Source organism: Nerophis ophidion, linkage group LG04 (genome assembly GCF_033978795.1).
Source record: "Nerophis ophidion isolate RoL-2023_Sa linkage group LG04, RoL_Noph_v1.0, whole genome shotgun sequence".
Taxonomy (NCBI): Eukaryota; Metazoa; Chordata; class Actinopteri; order Syngnathiformes; family Syngnathidae; genus Nerophis; species Nerophis ophidion.
Genome location: NC_084614.1, coordinates 74,394,686 through 74,416,811, shown reverse-complemented (window position 1 = coordinate 74,416,811; position 22,126 = coordinate 74,394,686). Strand labels below are relative to the sequence as shown.

Here is a 22,126-nt window from a genome sequence, read left to right as displayed (position 1 = left end):
TAGCTTCTGTAGCCGAGGATCGGACCGCCAAGTGCCCTGCCTTCGGCTGCCGCCCAGCTCACAATGCACCCGACCTCTATGGCCCCTCCTATGAGTGGTGAGCCCATTGGAGGGATGACCCACGTTGCCTCTTCGGGCTGTGCCCGGCCGGGCCCCATGGGAACAGGCCCGACCACCAGGCGCTCGCCATCGTGCCCCAACTCCGGGCCTGGCTCCAGAGCGGGGCCCCGGTGACCCACGTCCGGGCGAGGGAAATCTGGGTTCATTTCGTTGTAATTCCATAGAAGTCTTTGAGCTGCTCTTTGTCTGATCACTCACCTAGGACCTGTTTGTCTTGGGAGACCCTACCAGGGGGCATGAAAACCCCCAGACAACATAGCTCCTAGGATCATTGGGACACGCAAACTCCTCTACCACGGTAAGGTAGCAGCTCAGAGAGGAGACTTTCAAAAATGAAGAAATTATTCAAGATTTTTTCCATAAATCTTTAACTTATTCAGGTACATATGGATTATAAAAAGTTAATGAGTTGAATTATAATTTTTTTATTGTAAACGTTAAGTATACTAAACAGGCATTTTGGCAATGCGGTGATGCATTCGCAAACGGTGGGAAAGTACCATTGCCAGCAGTCAAACCAGTTGAGAACAGCAGAACATAGTGTATTACTCACGCAAAAAAAAGGAAAAGCAAATGTAAAATTGATTCGGATTGTTACTTACATTTTTTGATGTTGAATTTCGACTTGATGTCACTACTTCATCGCGACGTGGATCAGGAAGCACGAAGCGGTCCCTGAACGTCTCATCGATTTACACATTCTCCATCTTCCTCCGACCAGGCAAAGGACTAACCTTCGTCCTGCGCACATTTTGAAAGATTTGACCGATTGTCATCCCTCATTCCGGTAAGTGAAGGCTTCTACTTTGTCGAAATGTAAACAAAACGAGGCTTGGCTTTGGGTTTGCGTTGTCAGATCACGTCCGCATACGTTTAGTCACGACCGAAGATGTTGTCATCCAGCGCCAATGGAAAGTGGGCCAGCGGGCTCTGCTCCCTTGATGCCGCATCTAACCTTTTAAAAAAGACACAAATAAAAAAAAAATACATAAGTTATTCATTTATCTTGTCCGACATTTATTTTTGACTGTGTTCGCTATTGGATGGAGATCGGACAAGTCGCCCGCTGACGCCTTTAGCATTAGCATTAGCATTAGCAAACATCTGGCAGGCTTCATTTCAGACCAAATGACGTTCGAGCGAGGTGAAACTTTGTGTTGTGTCGCCCACAGATACATTGTTCGTGTCACATGATGGTTTAGTAAACATTTACTGTGATATTAATAACATTAGCGACTAAGCTTTAGTGTGGGACACTCCATTAGGTACACTTGGGACACTCCATTAGGTACACCGGTCCCGTTCCATTACAAGAGATTTTGACTGCCCGGGGTGTTTAAAGGCCTACTGAATTGAGATTTTCTTATTTAAACTGGGATAGCAGGTCCATTCTATGTGTCATACTTGATCATTTCGCGATATTGCCATATTTTCGCTGAAAGGATTTAGTAGAGAACATCGACGATAAAGTTCGCAGCTTTTGGTTGCTAATAAAAAAGCCTTGTCTATTCCGGAAGTAGCAGACGATGTGCGCGTGACGTCACGGGTTGTGGAGCTCCTCACATTGTTTACAATCATGGCCACCAGCAGCGAGAGAGATTCGGACTGAGAAAGCGACGATTTCCCCATTAATTTGAGCGAGGATGAAAGATTCGTGGATGAGGAAAGTGAGAGTGAAGGACTAAAAATAAAAAAAAAGACGAGGGCAGTGGGAGCGATTCAGATGTTATTAGACACATTTACTAGGATAATTCTGGAAAATCCCTTATAAATGATAAATGGGTTGTACTTGTATAGCGCTTTTCTACCTTCAAGGTACTCAAAGCGCTTTGAAACTACTTCCACATTTACCCATTCACACACACATTCACACACTGATGGAGGGAGCTGCCATGCAAGGCGCCAACCAGCACCCATCAGGAGCAAGGGTGAAGTGTCTTGCTCAGGACACAACGGACGTGACGAGGTTGGTACTAGGTGGGATTTGAACCAGGGACCCTCGGGTTGCGCACGGCCGCTCTCCCACTGCGCCACGCCGTCCCTTATCTGCTTATTGTGTTACTAATGTTTTAGTGAGATTATATGGTCGTACCTTTACAACTTGAAAGTTGGAGGGGTGTGGCCACGGGTGTGGTGACCACCAGTGTCCCCGAGGGAAGCCACGTTTCTCGAGGAGGCGAAGGCAGCCAGTAGGGCCGGGCTGAGATTTTTTATTTTTTTCCCTCCTCCACGGTGGAAGCATCCGACGGTCGGGGGCGGCCGGTGGGAGGGGGCAAGAGAGTCCGCGGCTGCCTCTTTGACAGGTGCAGGAGGAGCGACGCAAGCTCTCCGCTCATGTCTACTGTAAGGAGCCGACTTATTACCATAATTTTCTCACGATTTCCCCATTTGAGCGAGGATGAAAGATTCTGGGATGAGGATAGTGAGAGTGAAGGACTAGAAATAAAAAAATACAAAAATAAAAGCGAGGGCAGTGGGAGCGATTCAGATGTTATTAGACACATTTACTAGGATAATTCTGGAAAAACCCTTATCTGCTTATTGTGTTACTAGTGTTTTAGTGAGATTATATAGTCGTACCTGAAAGTCGGAAATGTGTGGCCACGGGTGTGTGCGGAGGAGGCAAGAGAGTCGCAGCTAGCTCTTTGACAGGTGCACGAGGAACAAAAAACTACGCTCATGTCTACGGTAAGAGCCGACTTATTACCACAATTTTCTCACCGAAAGCTGCCGGTTGACATGTGGTAGAGAACCATGTTCGCTTGACCGCTCTGTTCCATAGTAAAGCTTCACCTTCAGGAATGTAAACAAGGAAACACTGCCTGTGTTTGTGTTGCTAAAGGCAGCCGCAATACACCGCTTCCCACCTGCATCTTTCTTCTTTGACGTCTCCATTATTAATTGAACAAATTGCAAAAGATTCAGCAACAAAATGTCCAGAATACTGTGTAATTATGCGATTAAAGCAGACGATTTTATAGCTGAGATCGGGCTGGAACAAAATGTCCGCTACAATCCGAGACGTCACACGCACGCGTCATCATATCGACGTTTTCAACAGGATACTTCGCGCGAAGTTTAAAATTACAATTTAGTAAACTAAAAAGGCCGTATTGGCATGTGTTGCAATGTTAATATTTCATCATTGATGTATAAACTATCAGACTGCGTGGTGGGTAGTAGTGGCTTTCAGTAGGCCTTTAAAGTGTCTATTTGGTCTTCAAACATTTCTCTTCATGAACGAGTTGGTTAAAATTATTATTTTTTTTTATTTAGAAGGGACATAACATGTCACTATTTGTACATCTGGTTGAGGAAGACTCGAATATAACTGACATGGGTACTCCAAAAAGACTCGATGTTCACAGACTCACGGGTACTTGGGGAAGACTTGGTTTTTACAGACTCAGAGGTAAATGACCAAGACTCTAGTTTCACTGACTCAGGGTACTTGACAAATACTCGATTTTCATTTAGTCAAGGGTAGCCCATAAAAATTTGATTTTCACTTCACAAAGACTTATGGGTACTCTACAAAGACTCGATTTTATCTGATGCTCGGGTACCACAACAAGCCTCAGGTTTTCACTGACTAGATTAGATTTTCATTGACTCACAGGTACATGAAAAATATGTGATTTTTACTGACTCCCAGGTTATTCACCGACTCACGGGTACTCCACAAAGACTCAATCCCGTGCATTTGACAAAGACTCTGTTTTTACTGACTCACGGGTACTTGACAAGGAGTCAATTTCACTGAATCACGGGTAATACAAAAAAACTCAAGTTTTCACTAACTCATCTGTACCTGATAAACATTCAATTTTCTCTGACTCACAGGTACCTGACAAAGACTTGATTTTTGTTTACTCACAGGTAGCCCATAAAAATGAGATTTTCACCTGACAAAGATTACATTTTCACTGACTTGTGGGTACTCTACAAGGATTCGATTTTCACTGATTCTCGGGTACCACAACAAGACTCAGGTTTTCACAGACTCCTGGGTACTTGACAAAGACTCTATTTTACCTGACTCAAAATGTGATTTTTACTGACTCCCAGGTTCTTCACAGACGCACGGGTACTCCAAAAAGACTCAATTTTCACAGACTTTAGGGTACTTGACAAAGACTTGACTTACACCGACTCCCGGGCGTTTGACAAAGAGTCGGTTTCCACTGACTCACGGGTACTTGACAAAGATTCAATTTCACTGAATCACAGTTAATACAATCCATCCATCCATTTTCTACCGCTTATTTCCTTTGGGCTCGCGGGGGGTTGCTGGTGCCTATCTCAGCTACAATCGGATGGAAGGCGGTGTACACCCTGGACAAGTCGCCACCTCATCGCAGGGCCAACCAGTTAATACAAAAAGACTCCAATTTTCACTGACTGATCTGTACCTGATAAACATTCAATTTTCACTGAGTCACAGGTGTCTGACAAAGACTCGATTTTCATTTAGTCACGGGTCGCCCATAAAAATTAGATTTTCACTTGACAGAAAGACTCAATTTTCAATGACTTATGGGTACTCTACAAAGACTCGATTTTATCTCATTCTCGGGTACCACAACGAGACTCAGGTTTTCACTGACTCCTGGGTACTTGACAAAGACTCAATTTTACCTGACTCACATGCACATGACAAAGATGTGATTTTTACTGACTCACAGGTTCTTCACCGACTCACGGGTACTCCACAAAGACTCCATTTTCACAGACTTTAGAGTATTTGACAAACACTCGACTTTCACCGACTCACGGGTGCGTGACAAAGACTCTGTTTTCACTGACTCACGGGTAATACAAAAAGACTCCCAATTTTCATTGACTCATCTGTACCTGGTAAACATTCAATTTTCACTGACTCGCTGTTACCTGACAAAGACTCAATTTTCATTTACTCATGCGTAGCCCACAACAATTAGATTTTCACTTGACAAAGACTCAATTTTCACTGACTAATGGATACTCTATAAAGACTCGATTTTCACAGATTCTCGAATACCACAACGAGACACAGGTTTTCACTGACTCCTGGGTACTTGACAAAGACTCTATTTTACCTGACTCAAAGATTAGATTTTCACTTACTCAAAGGCACATGACAAAGATGTGATTTTTACTGACTCCCAGGTTCAATCACCGACTCACGGGTACTCCACAAAGACTCAATTTTCACAGACTTTAGGGTACTTGACAAAGACTCGACTTTCACCAACTCCTGGGCGTTTGACAAACACTCAGGTTTCACTGACTCACGGGTACTTGACAGAGACTCGATTTTCACTTATTCTCGGTTACCACACAACAAGACTCAGGTTTTCACTGACTCTTGGGTACTCGACAAAGACTAAATTTTATCTGATTCCCAGGTACTCCACAAAGATTAGATTTTCACTGACTCACGGGCCCATGAAAAAAATGTGATTTTTACTGTCTCCCAGGTACTTCACTGACTCACGGGTACTCCAGAAAAACTCAATTTTCAAGGACTTAAGGGTACTTGACAAAGACTCGACTTTCAACAACTGACGGGCGCTCGACAAAGACTCTTTTCATTTACTCAAGGGTAGCCCACGACAATTAAATTTTCACTTGACAAAGACTCGATTTTCACTGATTCTCGGGTACCACAGCGAGACTCACGTTTTCACTAACTTGACAAAGACTCGATTTTACCAGGTACCCCACAAGGATTAGAATTTCACTGACTCACGGGCACATGACAAATATATGATTTTTACTGAGTCCCAGGTACTTCACTGACTCACGGTGTACTACAGAAAGACTCAATTTTCACAGACTCAAAAATACTTGACAAGGACTTGACTTTCACCGACTCACGATCGCTTGACAAAGACTGGGTTTGCACTGACTCACGGGTACTTGACAAAGACTCCATTACACTGAATCACAGGTAATACAAAAAGACTCCCAATTTTCACTGACTCATCGGTACTTGATAAACACTACATTTTCCCATACTCACAGGTACTTGACAAAGACTTAATTTCACTGACTCACGGGTAATACAATGAGAGTCAGCTTTTCAACGATTCATGAGTACTTGATGAATCCTCGATTTTCACTGACTCACGGGTACTTGACAAAGACTGAATTTGACCTGACTCCCAGGTACCCCACAAAGATTGTATTTTCACTGACTCATGGGCACATGACAAAGATGTGATTTTTACTGACTCCCAGGTACTTCACCGACTCACGGGTACTCCAGAAAAACCACATTTTCACAGACTCAAGGGTACTTGACAAAGACTCACGAGCGATTGAAAAATACTCTGTTTTCACTGTTTCTCGGGTACTTGAGAAAGACTCAATTTCACTGAATCACTCCTAATTTTCACTGACTCATCGGTACTTGATAAACACTACATTTTCACTTACTCACAGGTACTTGACAAACACTCAAATTCGCTGACTCACGGGTAATACAATGAGACTCAGATTTTCAACGATTCATGGGTACTTGATGAATCTTTGATTTTCACCGACACATGGGTACTTGACAAAGACTTGATTTTCATTTACTCACGGGTAGCCCACAACAATTAGATTTTCACTTGCCAGAGACTCAATTTTTACTGACTCATAGGTACTCTACAAAGACTCGATTTTCACTATTTCTCGGGTACCACAGCGAGACTCAGGTTTTCACAGACTCCTGGGTACTTGACAAAGACTCGATTTTACCTGACAGATTAGATTTTCACTGACCCACGCGTACATGGAAAATAATTTTTTACTGACTCCTAGGTACTTCACTGACTCACGGGTAATCCAAAAAGACTCCATTTTCACAGACTCGAGGGTACTTGACAAAGATTAGACTTTCACCGTCTCACGGACGCTTGACAAAGACTTTGTTTTCACTGACTCACGGGTACTTGACAATTACTCAATTTCACAGAATCTCAGGTCATACAAAAAAGACTCCCAATTTTCCCTGACTCATCGGCACTTGATAAACACTCGATTTTCACTTACTCACAGGAAGTTGACAAAGACTTAATTTCACTGACTCACGGGTAATACAATGAGAGTCAGCTTTTCAACGATTCATGAGTACTTGATGAATCCTCGATTTTCACTGACTCACGGGTACTTGACAAAGACTGAATTTGACCTGACTCCCAGGTACCCCACAAAGATTGTATTTTCACTGACTCATGGGCACATGACAAAGATGTGATTTTTACTGACTCCCAGGTACTTCACCGACTCACGGGTACTCCAGAAAAACAACATTTTCACAGACTCGAGGGTACTTGACAAAGATTAGACTTTCACCGTCTCACGGACGCTTGACAAAGACTTTGTTTTCACTGACTCACGGGTACTTGACAATTACTCAATTTCACAGAATCTCAGGTCATACAAAAAAGACTCCCAATTTTCCCTGACTCATCGGCACTTGATAAACACTCGATTTTCACTTACTCACAGGAAGTTGACAAAGACTCAATTTCACTGACTCATGGGTAATACAAAAAGACTCAGATTTTCAAGGATTAATGGGTACTTGATAAATCTTTGTTTTTCACTGACTCACGGGTAATTGACAAACACTCAATTTTTTCTGACTCCTGGCTACAAAGTCTGGGGGGGCAAGTTTTTGTGCACTTGTGGATGCATTAAAGTACCCAATTTACTTCAGTGCGTCAGTAAAAAAAAATGGTGTTTCATATCAGTAGTTGCCACCGGTTTGGCCTCCGCAGGAAATTGTCAAATTCCCATTTCTTGGTGTTTTACTGCGGTCCAATTTTGTGCAGACTACAAGAACTACAATCATGACTGACTCCAAATATTTCACAACAAACAAAAAAGGTGAGTAAACAAGTTACAGTACTCTATCGTTCCACATCAGCAAGCCTGACAGTAAAGTACCAACCTGTGACCGTCTTCCTTCAGGGGAGATATTTGAGCTGAAGGCAGAGCTGAACAATGAGAAGAAGGAGAAGCGAAAGGAGGCGGTCAAGAAGGTCATCGCCGCCATGACGGTGGGCAAAGACGTCAGGTAAGTTCCAAAGCAACCAGCTCGATAACTTGTCACGGTTGATTTATTTATTCGAGTCAGCGTCGCTTGAATTCTGAGCGGGTCTTTCTTTCATTGCAGCTCTTTGTTCCCGGATGTTGTCAACTGCATGCAGACCGACAACCTGGAGCTGAAGAAGCTGGTGTACCTCTACTTGATGAACTACGCCAAGAGCCAGCCGGACATGGCCATCATGGCGGTCAATAGCTTCGTCAAGGCAAGGCCACACCCCTTTTCTCTGCACATGTCGCTTTTCCACAAGCACAAACGAGCACTACCAGGGGCTATTCTTGAGTACATGGTAACACTGAAAGATACATGACATAAATAAAATACCCACGGTACAGTTAACCCACGGTCTGGTCCCTACTTTGGTTCTTGGGCCAAAGTTTTGGTTCTGTTTCGGTAATTTTTTGGTGTGAACATTATTTTCTAGTGCTGGGCAATGAAACAATGTCAATAAATATTGCGATAGAAAAGTAATCGAAATCAATAAAAAAAATGCGTTGGATAAAAGGTTCGATCATTTTTATTCCGGAAAATAGAAGTTGCAGAGTGAGATTGATTGCATGAAGAAAGGCACTCGCTTTCTGGTAACCAAGCAACGCAGGAAGTGATTACTGATCAGTGGGAGTGACATGCAACACGGAACTGAGGAGACCAATTTTTTGAAGCTTTTCAGGTGGAATTCTTTCCCGTTCTTGCTTGATGTACAGCTTAAGTTGTTCAACAGTCCGGGTTCTTTGTTGTGGTATTTTAGGCTTCATCATGCCCCACACATTTTCAATGGGAGACAGGTCTGGACTACAGGCAGGCCGGTGTCGTACCTGCACTCTTTTACTATGAAGCCACGCTGTTGTAACGTGCAGAATGTGGCTTGGCATTGTCTTGCTGAAATAAGCAGGGGCGTCCATGAAAAAGAGGTGGCGTCCATGAAAAAGAGGTAGCTTGGAATGCAACGTATTTTGCTCCAAAACCTGTATGTACCTTTCAGCATTAATGGTACCTTTGCAGATGTGTAAGTTACCCATGCCTTGGGCACTAATACACCCCCATACCATCACAGATGCTGGCTTTTGAACTTTGCGCCTAGAACAGTACGGACGGTCCTTTTCCTCTTTAGTCCGGAGGACACAAGGTCCACAGTTTCCAAAAACAATTTAAAATGTGGACTCGTCAGACCTCAGAACACCTTTCCACTTTGCATCAGTCAGTGTTGGCGTTATTTAACTTTTTGTGGAAAGGACGCGCATTTCCGGAAGTCTCTGCATCCCAGGGACAGGGATTTTTTTTTTTTTTTACCGATCCTACCTAATCCGGGTAAAAACTATGGTCTGCTTGTTTTTTTGTTTTTTTTTGATTGTCGATTTTCGCCTGTGTTTTGTTTTGTTTTGTTTGTATTTGCCTGTGTTGTGCTAAAATGTGATTTCCTGCCAAAAATGTATTTCCTTCGCGGGAGCGCGCACCTCTCGCTTAACCTGCATTGCTTGGCTTTGTCTGTCCACAGCGGATTACTAGGTACTTGGTAACTGTATTATCTGTCAAATTTGGTTGGGCCATCTTGATGTCTCGCTGTTGATTTTTGCATGGAGGGAGAAGAAAAACTGAATACGAGTGCTGCAGAGAGCAAATAAATTCTGGATAAAACTGACATTATTTCAGTTTTTCAGATTTTTTTTCAAATTTCAAACGAACCATAGTCAGACCAAAGCGCTTTTTTTTTTTTGTCATGAAAAAGGGAGGTTTTTGTCATGAAAAAGTAAGTGTATCTTGTGTTTTTTATGTTGATTGAATTAAAAAAACAAAAAAAACAATTAATAAAAAATTATTCTGCGGTTCGGTACCAATCGAGCACGGTTTAGAGCACAGCTGTAACTTCCTGCCGTTAAACCTGCAGAAAATAATTCTTCTCAGGTTTCTCTTTTTACATTTTCACCCTTTGCACCATTTTGTTACACTTTATTGAGCTTTTTTTTTTTTGTACTTGTCTAGCGCTTTTTCTACCTTTTTTTAAGGAACTCAAAGCACATTGGCATTTCGTACATATTCTTTATTTCTGCACTCTCATTTTAAGCGCTTATTGTTAATGTGATAATACAATTTTGTTTCCATTGATTGTTTGTGTTTTCCATGCTTGTGTTGACATTTCCTTTCCTTTCTGCCTTGATAGCTGAGGGGATTATAATCAGCTTACATAAGAAATAAAAATGTTGACATTTAATATATTTTATTTTCTAAAAAATGTCAAATATTAAACCAATATCGATATCGACCGATACAAAACACTTATATCAACATTTTTACTTTATTTTGCCTGTCTGCAAAAACTGCATTTTGCCGTAAACAAAGTATAAGCAATCTTGTAAACGCTATAAGACACAGGTGTCAAACTCCAGATCAAGATCATTTTATCTGGCCTGCAAACACCGGGAAATGATGTGTCAATAAAGTACTTAAAATTTTTTCACTAAATGAAATAGTTTTTTTTTCATTTCGACAGAAAAAATATATGTACTACTTGAAATTGCATACCTTTTAAACTTTAACAGTATCCAATATTGCAACATATATTACAGTATATTATCATGCGTTCCAAACATGTTTTTGTCTAAATAAAAATACTTAACTTTACAGCAAACTACCCATCAAATTAATAAAAATGACAATACATTTTGCATTATTTACAGCATATTACTTTAAATTGAAAAAAGTTACTACTGTTTTTTTGCGTGAAATTTTTGTTGACTGAGCTGCCAGTTTTTTACCGTACAATCTACGTTTGTTGTTTTCAACGGTGTATTACTGTAAATGCAAAGACGGTACATTTGTTTTTACGGTAGAAAAACTGGCAGCTAAGTTGCAAGAATAAAAAATGAACTCGTGCTGTTTTTCAATCAACAATATAATGTTGTAAAAACTAATGAAACGGTAAAATTCTGGCAACTAAGCTGCCAGCTTTTTCCTTAAAAACCGGCCCAAAACACAGTGGTACTGTTATTTCATTTCCCGTCAAATGTTGTGAAAAAAAAAAAAAAAAACGCAATGTTTTACAGTAAAATTTTGTCTATGTATAGGTTTTACTGTAAAATCGACAGTCTACATAAAACAATTTATATACCATATTTTTAAGACTATAAGTCGCAGTTTTTTTCATAGTTTGGGTGCAACTTATATTCAGGAGCGACTTATGTGTGAAATTGTTAACTCATTACCGTAAAATATCAAATAATATTATTTAGCTCATTCACGTAAGAGACTACACGTATACGATTTCATCGGATTTATCGATTAGGAATGACAGATTGTTTGGTAAACGTATAGCATGTTCTATATCATAACATGAATTGATTAACGTGGACCCCGACTTAAACAAGTTGAAAAACCTATTCGGGTGTTACCATTTAGTGGTCAATTGTACGGAATATGTACTGAATTGTGCAATCTACTAATAAAAGTATCAATCAATCAATATGTTATAGTTATTTGAATGACTCTTACCATGATATGTTACGTAAACATACCAGGGACCTTCTCAGTTGGTTATTTATGCCTCATATAACGTACACTTATTCAGCCTGTTGTTCACTATTCTTTATTTATTTTAAATTGCCTTTCAAATGTCTATTCTTGGTGTTGGGTTTTATCAAATAAATTTCCCCCAAAAATGCGACTTATACTACAGTGCGACTTATATATGTTTTTTTCTTTCTTTATTATGCATTTTCTGCATAATAATACGGTAATTAATAATGAAATTCAGAGGCAAATTCATACATTATTCACTATTACAAACAGCCCTCTGATGGCAGCCATAACTGCCATGTGGCCCTAAATGAAAACCAGTTTGACATCCCTGCTATAAGACCTTTCTTTCAAGTTAACAGTTACTAAACAACACTTTCAAATATTACATTTAGGCTTATTCCTTGACTACATTCATTGATCAGTGCTTCTCACCAGTGGTTTGGCAAATGACAAGCTGTTACCCAGACTGTGAATTAAAACAAGCTTTTATTTAGTAAAAAAAAAAAACCCAGTAGTGACGGCATGCATTCGTTGATGTCACGTGCAAAACGCACCCAACTTACCATAAGGTAGCATGCAGCGGCAGTGCCTAAGATAGCGAAAGCTGAATTCGAACAGGAACCTTCTTGTTTTTGAGCCACGGCGCCCCTATGCAAACCACGAGACGAGGTACCGCTGTATTCTTCAATGAAGTCCGAAAATTCTTTCCTTCTTTTTCTTTTCTTAGTTTATTTCCATCCATCCATCCATTTTCTACCGCGTATTCCCTTTCGGGGTCGCGGGGGGCGCTGGCGCCTATCTCAGCTACAATCGGGCGGAAGGCGGGGTACACCCTGGACAAGTCGCCACCTCATCGCAGGGCCAACACAGATAGACAGACAACATTCACACACTAGGGCCAATTTAGTGTTGCCAATTTAGTGTTGCCAATCAACCTATCCCCTGGTGCATGTCTTTGGAGGTGGGAGGAAGCCGGAGTACCCGGAGGGAACCCACGCATTCACGGGGAGAACATGCAAACTCCACACAGAAAGATCCTCAGCCTGGAATTGAACCCAGGACTGCAGGACCTTCGTATTGTGAGGCAGACGCACTAACCCCTCTACCCCCGTGAAGCCTTAGTTTATTTCGAACATGAATATTTACAACACAATACATCAGACAATGCAATATTACCTCACATCTCATGCCCGAAAGGGAGTAGGAAGAAGCAAAGCTTATTTAATCCTACCTCTTTCCCACGTCAGAGCGCCCACAAATACTGTACATACATTCATCTACTGACTTTCCTTACAGCAAAATGACATCCGTGAATGAGCAATACAACAGTTCTGTAACATGTAGTTAACCAATCCAGTCATTACCAACATACTGAGATGAAGAATATCTTATTTTTAATAAGGTTGAAAGTGTTTCTCATAATTCTTCTTCTTTGTAGTTTGTAAGCACTATTAATTTAAACAGCCTCTTAAACTGGATCATATCAGTCCAATGTTTAACTTCTTTACTTAATCCAGTCCATTATTTAATGCCACATACTGATATGGTAAAGGTTTTACGTGTAGTACGTGCATACAAATGTTTTAAATTAGATTTTCCTTTAAGGTTATATTTCTCCTCTTTAGTTGAGAAGAATTGTTGCACATTCTTTGGTAGCAGGTTATTGTTTGCTTTGTACATCATTTTAGCTGTTTGCAATTTTACCAAATCATCAAGCTTTAATATTTTATACTCAATAAATAAAGGGTTTGTATGTTCTCTATATCCAACATTATGTATTATTCTAATTGATTTTTTTTGTAACACAGTTAACAAATGTAGCGCACATTTGTAGTTGTTTCCCCATATTTCAGCACAATTACTCAGATAATACTAACTCAGCTAATAATAATTTGCTAAGATATTTTGTGATTCTTGTCCAGGACTGCGAGGATCCAAACCCCCTCATTCGGGCCCTGGCCGTCCGCACTATGGGCTGCATCCGAGTGGACAAGATCACGGAGTACCTGTGTGAGCCACTGAGGAAGTGTCTGAAGGACGAGGACCCGTACGTGAGGAAGACCGCGGCCGTGTGCGTGGCCAAGCTTCACGACATCAACGCCCAGATGGTGGAGGACCAGGGCTTCTTGGACTCGCTGAGGGATCTCATCGCCGACTCCAACCCCATGGTTGGTATCCAGGCCTTAGAGCAGGCCTGGGCAACTATTTTGACTCAGGGGGGCAGATCAAGAGAAAAAAATCTGTCTGGGGGGCGGTATATCTGTTTTTTAGGAACACTAATACAAAACCTCACAATAATGTCTGAATGCTAAAAACGGAATTAAATTTTACGTTTTATTGCTGAATGACACCAGAATGTACGGTGAGGCAAAAAAAGTATCTAGTCAGCCAGCGATTGTGCAAGTTCTCCCACTTAAAATGATGACAGAGGTCTGTAATTTTCATGAAAGGTACACTTCATCTGTGAGAGACAGAATGTGAAAACAAAATCCAGGAAATCACATTGTAGGAATTTTAAAGAATTTATTTGTAAATTATGGTGGAAAAAAGGTATTTGGTCAACCATTCAAAGCTCTCACTGATGAAAGGAGGTTTTGGCTCAAAATCTCACGATACATGGCCCCATTCATTCTTTCCTTAACATGGATCAATCGTCCTGTCACCTTAGCAGAAAAACAGCCCCAAAGCATGATGTTTCCACCCCCATGCTTCACAGTAGGTATGGTGTTCTTGGGATGCAACTCAGTATTCTTCTTCCTCCAAACACGACGAGTTGAGTTTATATGTGGGATTTACAATATTAGCTGTGAACGATAAAACACTGAATATTAAATGATAAATGGGTTGTACTTTTATAGCGCTTTTCTACCTTCAAGGTACTCAAAGCGCTTTGACACTACTTCCACATTTACCCATTCACACACACATTCACACACTGATGGAGGGAGCTGCCATGAAAGGCGCCAACCAGCACCCATCAGGAGCAAGGGTGAAGTGTCTTGCTCAGGACACAACGGACATGACGAGGTTGGTACTAGGTGGGATTTGAACCAGGGACCCTCGGGTTGCGCACGGCCACTCTCCCACTGCGCCACGCCGTCCCGACAATATTGACAATATATGAACGTCACACCCCCTCTCAAACAACATATTTTACAATCAAGCAAACCATAACAAAACCAGCGAAATATGAACTCAAAGGGTAAAAACCCCCCACCTACAATCTGATATATTTGATGTGTTTATTGTTTATTGAATGGATCCCCATTAGCTGGAGCCAAAGCGACTGCTAGTCTTCCCGGGGTCCATATGTCACTAAGCTTTAGAACTTTGTTGTAAAAATCTCCCCTTGTGTCTGTCTCTGACACCCGCATTTTAGGCTGGCCGCTGGGGAAACGCTCCCCATCTACACTGCTTGGTGCCTCGTCTGAGCTGCTGTGACTTAGGTTACCATAATAACTAATTAGATTACCATAGTAACTAGTATATCATGCAAAAGCGCAGATTCCAACCACTTTGTATAGTTCAAGACTTACGGTCATTTGAAAACATCACTGCACATCATATTGGCAGCTACAGTTTTGATTTTGAAGATCTAAAAAAATTATTTGGTAATATCCAGCGGGCCAGATTGAAAAACTCAACAAGCCGCATGCCTTAATTTGCCCTGGTCTGCCTTGGTGGAAAGAAAGGGTGTTGTTGTTTACTGAAATAAAATCCTTCTCCCTCAGGTCGTCGCCAACGCCGTGGCCGCCCTGTCGGAGATCAGCGAGTCTCACCCCAACAGCAACCTGCTGGACCTCAACCCCCAGAACATCAACAAGCTGCTGACGGCCCTTAACGAGTGCACGGAGTGGGGTCAGATCTTCATCCTGGACTGCCTGTCTAACTACAACCCCAAAGATGAGCGCGAGGCTCAGAGGTACGAGACAGATTCCATCAGCATATTTACATTTGAATTGATGGTCATTTTTTTCCTTCTTTTAAAGCATTTGCGAACGCGTCACTCCCCGGCTCTCCCACGCCAACTCTGCCGTGGTTCTGTCGGCGGTCAAGGTGCTGATGAAGTTCCTGGAGCTTCTGCCCAAAGACTCTGACTACTACAACACCTTGCTGAAGAAGCTGTCCCCGCCCCTCGTCACCTTGCTCTCCGGAGAACCCGAGGTCCAGTACGTGGCGCTGAGGAACATCAACCTCATAGTGCAAAAAAGGTGTCGTATGTCAGACTGTAGCGTGGACTGTTGCGTTTGGTCCCTGGCTTTCACACTCCGTTTGTGTGCAGGCCTGAGATCCTGAAGCAAGAAATCAAAGTGTTCTTCGTCAAGTACAACGACCCCATTTACGTGAAACTGGAGAAACTGGACATCATGATCCGCTTGGCCTCTCAGGCTAACATTGCCCAGGTATTAAACGCTTTGTCATTAAAGTAGGGCTGCACCAAAAGATTATTTCTTTGACCGATTATCGATTTAATCGATTAATCACTTGATTTACTGTGTTTTTCGGACCATAAGGCGCACCGGATTATAAGGCGCATTAATGGGCTCATATTATATTATTATTAAATTATATTATGATTTTTTTATAAATTTAAAACACTTCCTTGTGGTCTACATAACATGTAATGTTGGTTCTTTGGTCAAAATATTGCACAGATTATGTTTTACAGAACATTTTCAAGTAGCTTTCTGAGCATCTCTTTAGAATGCTCCGTTTTGTGGGCGGTCTTATTTCCGTGGCTCACCTTCGGCAGCGTCTTCTCCTCGTCATCTTTGTTGTAGCGGTGTATCGTGCAAGGACGGGAGTGGAAGAAGTGTCAAAAGATGGAGCTAACTGTTTTAATGACATTCAGACTTTACTTAAATCAATAACGGTCTTATTTACGTGTCCCACCTTCGGCAGCGTCTTCTCCTCGTCATCTTTGTTGTAGCGGTGTATCGTGCAAGGACGGGAGTGGAAGAAGTGTCAAAATATGGCGCTAACTGTTTTAATGACATTCAGACTTTACTTAAATCAATAACGGTCTTATTTACGTGGCCCACCTTCGGCAGTGTCTTCTCTTCGTCATTTTTGTTGTAGCGGTGTAGCGTGCAAGGACGGGCGTGGAAGAAGTGTCAAAAGATGGAGCTAACTGTTTTAATGACATTCAGACTTTACTTAAATCAATAACGGTCTTATTTACGTGGCCCACCTTCGGCAGCGTCTTCTCCTCGTCATTTTTGTTGTAGCAGTGTAGCGTGCAAGGACGGGAGTGGAAGAAGTGTCAAAAGATGGCGCTAACTGTTTTAATGACATTCAGACTTTACTTAAATCAATAACGGTCTTATTTACGTGGCGCACCTTCGGCAGCGTCTTTTCCTCGTCATCTTTGTTGTAGCGGTGTAGCGTGCAAGGACAGGAGTGGAAGAAGTGTCAAAAGATGGAGCTAACTGTTTTAATGACATTCAGACTGCTTGAAACAATAACGGAGCAGCACCTTCTCAGCTGTGGCTCAACGCAACATCAACGCTGGAAAAAAACGTCCGACTGGAACCCTCTAATAACTAAAGTTCCGTGGGTGAATTATATAAACGCACTACAGTTTTTAGCACTTTGATAGCTAGTCGAATGACAGATATAAGCAAGAACTTTACGCTACTTCATAATAAAAATGGCAACAGCGGAAGATGAATGTCCCATAACAAGAAGATATAGAAAAATAAGCTTATCGACAACGGTGTCGGCACGGTCTACAATGGCGGACCTGTGCAAATTTTCAGTACTTATGCAGATCTGAAATACACATCAGCTGGTACCAGAAAGTAAGAAAAGTTGGTTTTGCATAATATTGCGAAACAAAACGCCAGATCTGAAAAAGGAACCATAAAACCATCTTACTTTTGGGAAAGTAAACGAGTAGTGGCACTAATACCAATATATTTTATTAAAAATATTTAAGATCAATAAATGATTTCAGTGAGACTAAACTGAATCCATGTGTAAGAGTCAATTTAATGTATTTACAGGTGCTGGCTGAGTTAAAAGAATACGCCACAGAAGTGGATGTTGACTTTGTGCGCAAGGCTGTACGCGCCATTGGCCGCTGTGCTATCAAAGTTGAGGTAAGACATGCTCATCAATAAGATTTTCACCCGGTCTATTTCTTGACTTGTGCATATTCAGTAGACTGTACCAACCGCTGCGTCACTTCCCCTATAAACCTCAGCTTTACAGATGCCACCTCTGCGACACGTGTCGGCTACGTAGTGGAATTCTCAATTGTTTCCATGCAAATCTTCTGTAAAAGCCATGCAGAACACAGTAATGATGATGTCACCCTGTCCTCAATTTTCCAGCAATCGGCAGAACGCTGTGTCAGCACCTTGCTGGACCTCATCCAGACCAAAGTCAACTACGTGGTTCAGGAGGCTATTGTGGTCATCAGGGACATCTTCCGCAAGTACCCCAACAAGTATGTCATCAAGTCACCTTCACACTTTTTCTTGTGACTTTAAGCACTTTACAATGACGACCCATTATACTTACGTTACCGTATTTTATGAACCATAGGGTGCACCGGATTATAAGACGCACTGCAGATGAGCGGGTCAATTCAGGTCTTTTTTCATACACCGGGCTATAAGGCGCATTAAAGGGGTCAAGTTATGATTTTTTTCTGAATATAAAACACTTCCTTGTGGTCTACATAACAAGTAACGGTGGTTCCTCGGTCAAAATGTTGCATAGATTATGTTTTAAAGATCTTCAAGTCGCTTTCTGACAGTTGCTTCACTATGCGTGGTTTGTGGGCGGTTTATTTACGTGGCTCACCTTCAGCAGCGTCTTCTGCTCGTCATCTTTGTTGTAGCGGTGTAGCGTGCAAGGACGGGAGTGGAAAAAGCGTCAAAAGATGTTGCTTACTGTTTTAATGACATTCAGACTTTATTTAAAACAAGAATGGAGCACCATCTTCTCACCCGTGGCTCCTAGTGCAACAACGAACTGAAAACTGTCCGACCGGATTTCTCTAATAATTAAAATTCCGTGGGTGAATATTGTAAACCCACTACAGTGTTAGTTTTTAGCGCTTCCATAGCAAGATATAAGTGACAACTTTACGCTACTTTATATTAGAAATGGCAACAGCAGAGGGTGAAGGCCCCATGACAAGAAGATATTGAAAAAGAAGGGGGGGACTGAAGTGGGTGGGTTTGGGGTTGGGGGCTGTATAAATATTAGCGTCCCGGAAGAGTTAGTGCTTCAAGGGTATTTGTTCTTGATATTTGTTCTGTTGTGTTTATGTTGTGTTACGGTGCGGATGTTCTCCCGAAATGTGTTTTTCATTCTTGTTTGGTGTGGGTTCACAGTGTGGCGCATATTTGTAACAGTGTTAAAGTTGTTTATACGGCCACCCTCAGTGTGACCTGTATGGCAGTTGATCAAGTATGCCTTGCATTCACTTATGGGTGTGTAAAAACCGCATATATTATGTGACTTGGCCGGCACCCTGTTTGTATGGAGGAAAAGCGGACGAGACGACAGGTTGTAGAGGACGCTAAAGGCACGCCCCCAATATTGGAAATCGGGAGAATGGTTGCCCCGGGAGATTTTCGGGAGGGGCACTGAAATTCTGGAGTCTTCCGGGAAAATCCGGAGGGATGGCAAGTATGATTGGCGGACCTGTGCAAATTTTCATGATTTATGCAGATCTCAAATACACATTAGCAGGTACCAGAAGGTAAGAAAAGTTGGTTTTGCACAATATTGTGAAACAAAACGCCAGATAATGTCTGCTAATGGGTGCCATTTTGCGCTCCTTATACACACACACTATACTAATACTTGTATCTCTGACTACGGTAGCCGTAATGCGCCGACAGTTCATCAAGCGGTGCGGCTTCAAAGTCTTACTAAAACATTTAGACATTTTTCTGAGTGCCGTGTGTAATGTTCTTTATTTTCTCAATGGAACATTTATAGTTTTGGTGTTGTTTACTGGCGTCATATTGCAGTCCACACCTATCTCTTATGTGTGACCACAATCTACTGGTCACACTTATAATTTCACCATACACCAAATAAAATTGCTTCGAGGTCGGTAAGCACAACCTGAATTATTCCGTTCATTTGGCGCACCGGGTTATAAGGCGCACTATTGATTTTTTTTAAAAATAAAAGGATTTTAAGTGCGCTTTATTGTCCAAAAAATACGGTATACTATACTCACACGATGATGGTGGTAAGCCAAATTAAATATCAATTAACTTCTTGACGGTGGTAAGCTGCATTGAATAATAATAATGAAGTCATTGATGGTGGCAAAATACATTTAATAACAATAATGAACTTATTGATGGTGGTGCACAACATTTAATAATAATTATAATATTAAAACTATTGCGATGAGTGCAGCTGGGATAGACTCCAGCTAACCCCCGCAACCCTGAAAGGGACAAACAGTAGAAAATGGATGGATGAACTCATTTATGATTGTAAGATAAATTTAATAAGAATAATGAACTTATCATGGTAAGATAGTTACATTTTCTAATAATAATAATAATAAATAACTCATTTATGGTGGTAAGATGTGTTTCATAATGAAAACATTAATAATGAACACAGTAATGTTGGTAAGCCACTCCACCATCCAAGCCACATAGATGTTTAAGAGCTTCATTTTATAACAATTATAATAATAATAAAATAACAACGAACACAGTGATGGTGCTAAGTTACATTTAATAATATATAATGATCACATTGATGGTGGTAAGCCGCTCCACCATTTGAGCCTTTTTGCCCCAAGCCACTGACATCTCATACAAGAGCTCTTGGCTAATTGGACCGTGCATGTGTACCTAATGAAAGGTCTTTTGAGCGTACTGAGCGGATGCTTCCTTCTCAGGTACGAGAGCATCATCGCCACACTCTGTGAGAATTTGGATTCTCTGGATGAGCCAGACGCTCGCGCCGCCATGATCTGGATCGTCGGCGAGTACGCGGAGAGGATCGACAACGCCGATGAGCTCCTGGAGAGCTTCCTGGAGGGCTTCCATGATGAAAGCACGCAGGTAGATTTGGTCTACAATCTTGTCACGATGGCATACTGCTGGCTGTCCGGTTAAACAATGTGTGCTTTGCCTTCCAGGTGCAGCTCACTCTGCTGACCGCCATCGTCAAACTCTTCCTGAAGAAGCCATCTGAGACGCAGGAGCTGGTGCAGCAGGTCCTCAGTCTGGCCACTCAGGTGAGCGCTTTTTTTTCTAACACACAGCTTCTTCTACCGCTGAATGTTGACCTGGCGTCTTCTTCTCCAGGACTCGGACAACCCGGACCTGCGCGATCGAGGCTACATCTACTGGCGCCTGCTCTCCACCGACCCGGTCACCGCCAAGGAGGTGGTGCTGTCCGAGAAGCCCCTCATTTCCGAGGAGACGGATCTGATCGAGCCCACTCTGCTGGATGAGCTCATCTGCCATATCGGCTCCCTGGCCTCGGTCTATCACAAGCCGCCCAGCGCCTTTGTAGAGGGCAGCCACGGAATCCACCGGAAACACCTCCCGGTCCAGCACAGCAGGTTTGACTCAACATGGAATTATACTCACTGGCCATTTTTACCTATCGCTATATATAAAGTCATTTTTTTTTCTTTGTAATTTTGTGCGGCCCTACAAAAATAACCTTAACTTTAACCTGGAAAAAATTTAATTGTTTAAAGTAACATGAGAATACAACCTTTTACAGCCTATTGTGCCTCATGTTGATAACACTTTACAGCATGGGTGTCACACTCTGGCCCGCGGGCCAAATTTGGCCCGCCGTGTAATTTAATTTGGCCCTTGAGGCAATATCAAATTAATATTACAGCTGGCCGGCCGTTATTACACAGCAGGGGTGCTGCTGCAACCAGGGGCGCCGCTAGGGATTTTGGGCCCCATGAAAATAATCTTTACAGGGCCCCCAACACATAATTTCATCATCATTAGGGGCCTCTTTGGGCCCCCCTCCATCATGGGCCCCTAGAATCCGTCTCCTTTACCCCCCCCTTTCTGTGCCCCTGGCTGTAACATCGCAATTTCTCACACTTGCCAATCCTCCCGAAGTTCAGTGCCCCTCCCGAAAATCTCCCGGGGCAAGCAAGCATTCTCCCGATTTTCACCCGGACAACAATATTGAGGGCGTGCCTTTAGCATTCTCTACAACCTGTCGTCACGTCCGCATTTCCTCCATACAAATAGCGTGCAGGGCCACTCGCATAATATATGCGGCTATTACACACACGTAAGTGAATGCAAGGCATACTTGGTCAACAGCCATACAGGTCCCACTGAGGGTGGCCGTATAAACAACTTTAACACTGTTACAAATATGCGCCGCACTGTGAACTCACACCAAACAAGAATGACAAACACATTTCGGGAGAACATCTGC

At 42.1% G+C, this 22,126-nt stretch overlaps 1 protein-coding gene across 2 annotated transcripts in view; it reads left to right on the top strand.

Moving 5' to 3' along the window:
• The first annotated feature begins 688 nt into the window (after window positions 1-688).
• ap2b1 (adaptor related protein complex 2 subunit beta 1) overlaps window positions 689-22,126 on the top strand; it is a 45,445-nt gene continuing 24,007 nt past the window's right edge. For both annotated transcript variants that reach the window (XM_061899023.1, XM_061899022.1), the window contains exons 1-13: window positions 689-907; window positions 7,926-7,980; window positions 8,065-8,170; window positions 8,270-8,405; window positions 13,636-13,881; window positions 15,445-15,635; window positions 15,703-15,924; window positions 15,996-16,116; window positions 17,719-17,814; window positions 18,049-18,164; window positions 20,601-20,766; window positions 20,844-20,942; window positions 21,013-21,272. In XM_061899023.1, the coding sequence (XP_061755007.1) occupies window positions 7,944-7,980; window positions 8,065-8,170; window positions 8,270-8,405; window positions 13,636-13,881; window positions 15,445-15,635; window positions 15,703-15,924; window positions 15,996-16,116; window positions 17,719-17,814; window positions 18,049-18,164; window positions 20,601-20,766; window positions 20,844-20,942; window positions 21,013-21,272 (1,796 nt within the window). In that variant the 5' untranslated portion in view covers window positions 689-907; window positions 7,926-7,943. The remainder of the gene's footprint in view (window positions 908-7,925; window positions 7,981-8,064; window positions 8,171-8,269; window positions 8,406-13,635; window positions 13,882-15,444; window positions 15,636-15,702; window positions 15,925-15,995; window positions 16,117-17,718; window positions 17,815-18,048; window positions 18,165-20,600; window positions 20,767-20,843; window positions 20,943-21,012; window positions 21,273-22,126) is intronic.